The 6,205-nt window shown below is 42.7% G+C and overlaps 1 protein-coding gene across 1 annotated transcript; it reads right to left on the bottom strand.

The window, feature by feature from the left end:
- Positions 1-3,637: 3,637 nt before the first annotated feature.
- On the bottom strand, positions 3,638-5,233 carry LOC122088220. The gene has a single exon (XM_042657409.1). It carries the CDS (start codon positions 4,976-4,978, stop codon positions 3,887-3,889), a length of 1,092 nt encoding a protein of 363 aa, XP_042513343.1. The 5' UTR covers positions 4,979-5,233; the 3' UTR covers positions 3,638-3,886.
- Positions 5,234-6,205: the final 972 nt, after the last annotated feature.

Here is a 6,205-nt window from a genome sequence, read left to right on the forward strand (position 1 = left end):
ATAGATTTATCTGATGTTAATACATTTGGATGATGTAATCAGTAAATGTCTAATTAGATCTACTAATGTGTGACAATAGGGTAACTATGTATATGAAAAAATCATAATTAGTTTTTTTTTTTTACTTAAAAACTTTTAGGGACGGAATTTTATTGTCCCTAAAAATCCCAGTCTTTGTTAGCTGGGACAGAAGATATCTGTCTCTAGAAGAAAAACCCTATTCGCAACAAGAAAAATCTGTCCCAAAAAACAAAGTTTTAAAATTTGTTACAACGGAAAATTCCATCTCAAATAATTTTTGCTCTTTTGCGACAGAAATAAACTGTCACTACATGGCCTTAACAACACAGTATTTACGACAGATATTTTCGTTGCTTTAGTAATTATTTGCGACGGAAAAAACCCGTCCCAAAATCTGTCTCAATTGACAACTAAGGGACGAAAAAAAATTTCCGTCTCGTAAATTATGCGACAACCTTTGTAACGACAGATGTGCGACAAAAGTTTTTACTATCCCTAATAGGTATTAGCAACACTATTTTGGTATTTGGGACAGAAAATTTCCGTCCCAAGAACCCCTTTTTTTTGTAGTGTTTGGGCCATGAATCACTCAAGATTTGCAAGTATCAACTCAAATTGAGAAAACCAAATTGACATTGCGCGTGGCATCAAGATCCAGGGCAATCTTGGCTAAATTTGATAATATGAATCGATGTCAAAATTGATTATTTTTATTTTTTATTTATTAAAATTCAAACAATAATATTGAGTCAAAATGTGAGTTTAAAACATTGTTCGTGATTTCTTGATCGCAACCTTCCTATCCATAGCGTTGTAAGTTAAGATCTTAAACGCGTTAACTAAATTTTTGTCAGACTTTACCAAAAAAAAAAAATGATATTTATACAAAAAATGAGTATTTTCCAAAATTGATGATAGCATATGCCTTTTAGCATTTTTCCGTACAATGATCAGCCAAACAACTTATTGCCCTGAATCGGCATCGACCCTGGCAAATCCGATCCCAATTCTTGCGGCCTCCAATTCCAAGTATCATTTTAAGATCTCAATGGTTTAGCTACTTGGTCATATTCGTTGGCGCTTCCTGACTGGATATTTGAAAAGTTGTGGTAACGCGCCAAAACTCCTCTCTCTCTCTCTCGTGTGTAGACTCTACTCAAAAAAAAATTTTTTTGGTGCAATTAAAATCAACTTCCCGCCGAGCTGAATATGATTCAACCAGAACCTTTATATATAAATAAAGGAAAAATGACAGATATGCTAGCGTAGTACTTAAGAATTAGGAATACTGGCGGTATTTTGACCGTAGAATTTGATCAACATGAATTGAACCGTTGGATGGAGAGAAGATAAACAAATTTTCAATGCACGATTGCAACACCTTTACTCTCTCTCCTCGTCGGAAAAAATCATTCATTTATCTGATCTAGTCGGAGAAGGAGAAAGAGAATAGTTGGCACCGCCGCTGTTGATGGAGCAGATGCCTCATCTTTCAAACGTAGATCTCCCGGCCGTCATGACCAAGGTGGTCACCGACGTTGCCCAGACCTGATCCGTGCTCCAATCCTTGGGTGAACGCCCAGATGAGGCCGTCAATCTCGCCAAGGCCATCGATCTCTGAAATCGATTCCGACAATGAAGAAGCCCAACCACCAAAACCGAAGCCGAGAGCAAGGAGAGAGGGACATTGGACCGCGAAAGAGAGTCCTGAGAGTTCACTGAAGATTTGCAGAGAGGGGGTAAGACTGTAACTCCAGGCGGGATGAGAGATAGAGAGAGAGAGAGACGACGACGAGGATTGACAGACGTTGGTCTTTCCATTTTTCCAATATCAATTCAAATCTCAAGCCGATGACGACGACGGGGAGAGAGAGAGAGGACGACGAAGGAGAGAGGACCAAGTTCGCTCAGCTGGTCCATCGTCAGCTTCGCCATGGCATCGTCGTTCGGAGCCAATACTGGTGCTGGTGCTGGAGCTAGTGACGGCCCTGGAGCCATTGCATCATAGATCGGCAGCACAGGCGGTGAACCTGCCGGCATCGGTGGTGCTAGTTTCTTGAGTCGGTGGGTTCTGGGGTCGACATCCGGTGCTCCTTCTAGCTTCACCGCAAAAGTCTGTTGGAGATTTCTCCGACGGTTGAAATCGTCTTGAACGGATCGGGGGATTAATAGCCGTTCGATCCCGTGAATGACACCGTCGAGATTGGTCACCACGTCTGGATGGATGACCACCACCGAATCGACCTTCTTGTCAGAATCCGTACAGGTAATATGAACATCATCGTGAGAAAGCGTCTTGTGCTTAGCTGACTTGCCTCCGTCGCTTCCATCGCAGCCGCAGTTGCTGTCGGTTACCAGATAGTACCGTTGCCGTCGACAACAGCGACGATGCCAACTACTTTGTTTTCTCTGGCTGGATCCGATGAATGAATGATTTTTTCCGACGAGGAGAGAGAGAGAGAGGTGTTGCAACCGTGCATTGAAAATTTGTTTATCTTCTCTCCATCCAATGGTTCAATTCATGTTGATCAAATCCTACGGTCAAAATGCCGCTAGCATTCCTAATTCCTAGGTACTACGTTAGCATACCTATCCCTCTCCCATAAATAAATAAAAATAAGATGTCTGATTCCGCATATATAGACCACTATACTGATTAATGGGTGAAAATTCGTTATTTTCCATTAGGTGGTACGTGATGCAGTAAAAATTGATCGGATGATTTTTCTTGCAAGAATGGGCACTCCACGTTAGACTTGCATAGAACAATAGACAAGGGAGAGTCGGGCTACCTTTACGGGAGACTCACCGATGCCTAAGTCAGATATTTCCACAATAGTTTACTCAAGAGAGCTTTAGTGAAAAAAGTGTTCGATTCTCTGTGATGGAGGCTTACCTTGATATTTATAAGCTGCTGATGGAGAGAGAAGGATAGACGTTTGTGGAGAGTCCTATTAGGTGTGGAGTTTTTAAGAGGAATGGCTCTCTGATTTTAGGAATATCCTAGATTCCAGGGCATGTTATGAGAATATTCCTCTTTGATTTGGGATGTGCAAGTCATGAGAAGGGTGGATGCTTCTGGTGACATGTAGTGACCTGAGTCTTACCCCTATAATCAGGGGTCACGTCCCTTAAATGTAGGAGTGGACGTATGCACGTTTCTGGGTACCTTACTTGATTGTGTGCCGAATCGAGGTGACAGATCGACCTGAGGAGAGACCGAGGTGGCAAATCGGCCTAAGGAGAGATCGAGGTGGTAGGTCAGCCTGAGGAACTAAGGTGGCAGGTCAGACTGAGGAGAAACCGAGGTGACAGGTTAGCTTGAGAGGTCGGCTCGGCCAATGAAGAACCAAGGGATTGATTTTGCCAAGAATGACCAAGGGGTCGGCTAAGCCAAGGATGACCCAAAGGGTCAGTTCGGCTAAAGATGACCAAGAGATCGATTCGACCAAGGATGACCCAAGGGGTCAGCTCGGCCAAGGATGACCCGGGGGAGTGGCATTTTTACCCCCATCAGTACGTAATAAAGGCCTCACATTCATCTTGATGGTCATTTTTTTCTTTTAATCCAAAACAACTCAAACTCTAATTAAAATTTTTAATAAAACTACAAAAATAACATAAAGCGAAATGATATTTTACCAAAAAATAATAATAATACGCTGAAATTGTACATTGTCTTATCCTCTATGACATGAAATAACCTAAGTACTACCATATTATAGTTCACTAGCCATAGACCAGAAAGAAAAACCCATAAAATAAACAAATAAAATTTTAAAAACAAATCTCACACTAGGGATCCTACAGTAGCACACTAGCACCTACGAAACATAAGATCCAACGGTAGGGATTAAAAGAACGATCATGCCTTCAACTCGTCATTTACAATCACATCTCCCTCCATCGTTTTGCCTGCTGCTGGCCCACCAAATTCCGATTCCGACTTTCTCTCATCATTCCGCCGCTCTTTCCTTCCCACCGGAAATTTCCCACCATTTCTTTCGGTTTCCCTATAATTCCCGGAATCTCGATTCCCTGCGGTCGAGACTGGCTTTCCCCCGCGTACATCTGACCTGAACTCCTCCACGACTCTTCTCAGAGAGCTATTCTCCGCCTGCATGACTTCCAGCTGACGCTTCACAGCCAAACAGACATCTGACACGTCAGCGTCTCCCGTGAAGGTCTTCTTCTTCTCTTTCTCCTTCTCCTTCGAGCCCTCCTCATGCACCACTTGTTCGACGGTGATTTTCCTCATCACAAGGAGAGGAATCTTCCACAGAGAATTCCTGGACGATGATTCCGTGATTTTATTTTCCACGAAAGCTTCACTGACCCCCCATCGGAATTTCAAAACGGCTCGGTCTCTGATCGGCAAAACCGTTCTCGCGTTCAACTCCATACCTGAAAATAGGTTACAAATCCCGCGTACGGCGTTATTTTCCGGTGAGAGTCCGTTAATCTCCTTGCCTCGAAAGATGTAGTTTCCAGTAGGCTCATCAACACCGTTCTGTAACGTTCTCTCACCGCCGTCAACCGATGCTTCGTCGTCGGAATCGATCTTTCTCGCGTTCGATTTGACCTTCCCGATAGGCGATCGGTGGGACTTTATGATCGAGAAATCGCCAATCTGAGGCTTGAATTGGAGGAAGAAACTAGGGTTTCCACGGCTGATGAGATTGAACTCAGCGCTCATCGTCATATGAGCAGAGATTGGCGACCCGAAGTGTCCGATTCCGGTTTTGACGATGAGGCTGAAAGGGTTCCATGAGTCGTTCGGACGATAAGCAATTTTGAACGAAGGCCCTGATTGGAAGAAGGTACTGAGATTCAAGCAGAGCTCTTTCGAGTCACCGGCAGTGATTCCAGATTGGAAAGGAAAACCCAAGATGCTGAGTGGAACTTTTGCTCTGGAAAGAGGTTTTTCTTCCTCCCGAAACTTGATTGAAGCTTTCATCTTCGCTAACGGTCTATAGATAGCCCTAAATCTCCATGATAAAGGAGACTGTTTTTGAGTTCTATTTTCAACGCAGACCGGCGAGGACGACCCTAGACTCTCTCTCAAGTGTAGTAGTGACCCGGGGCAGAGTTTAAATGAGGAAAACCTCTGCTAAATCTGGAGAAAGCAGGGTAAAAGGCAGCGGAGATTCGGCCATTTTTGGCTGGATTCGATATTTGAGCTTCAGCTTTCAGCGTATGCAGTTGGCAACTTGGCATCAACCACGGTTCACGATTGAGTTATAGACCCTTCAATGAATTAGTTCCTACTATTCTCCTAAATTACAGAAACATAGAACGAGGAAGAGTGAAGGTTGTCTGCGTAATTTCTGAACAAATAGGGGTCAAAATTCCAATTGCCAACCTGGATGAGTGTCTGTTGGACACGTGGATGGATTCCAACCGTTAAAATTCAAAATGGGTATCCGCACGTGGGACTCAACCTGCTGCATTTGGTTAATATATTGACACATGGCAGACATGACAAACTGGGGCATGATGTAGGTGGACCCTTTATGAATTGATGCGTCCAGCATATCTCAACCATTAAATGTAGAAAAGCACAAGCTTTTCTTAATCAGGGAATCAGCAATACAATTAGATGCCCTAGGAATATGAAAAGAATCATTGATAGGGCATATAAATGAAACAAATATTGATAGGTTTGATCTCTATAGGAATAGGAGAAGTTGGATCTTTAAGGCACTGGATTTCTTCTAAGTTATCACAGTCCACCGAGCCTAAAGAAACCCAAACTGATAGAAGTCAGAACGGTATCTCTAAGAGCTTCAATTTTACCATAAGTAATTGAAGGCATCTTGCTTGGTTCAGATAAAATCATAATTAGAGCTTGAACTGCTGTAGTGTGATCAGAAGACCAAGGAAGAGCTTTTTTCCGCAAAAGTTGATGAAGCAAGGAGGTGTGCTTGATTTGCTGAGGTAAAAACTCTGTCATTTAATTGACAATCCCAATAAATTGTTGAACTTGATTTTTTGTCAAAGGACCATCTGGAAATAACTGCAACGAAGTTGCTATGTGAGGTTGGAGATTATACTGTCCTTGTGAGACGGTTACTCTGAGAAAATCAATAGTAGGGACACCAATTTGCAACTTCTTAAGAGAGAGCATAAGACCATAATCTTGAACAATCTTGTGAAAGTGTTGGAGAAGTTGAAGATGATCTGT

Source organism: Macadamia integrifolia, chromosome 9 (assembly GCF_013358625.1).
Source record: "Macadamia integrifolia cultivar HAES 741 chromosome 9, SCU_Mint_v3, whole genome shotgun sequence".
NCBI classification, from domain to species: Eukaryota; Viridiplantae; Streptophyta; class Magnoliopsida; order Proteales; family Proteaceae; genus Macadamia; species Macadamia integrifolia.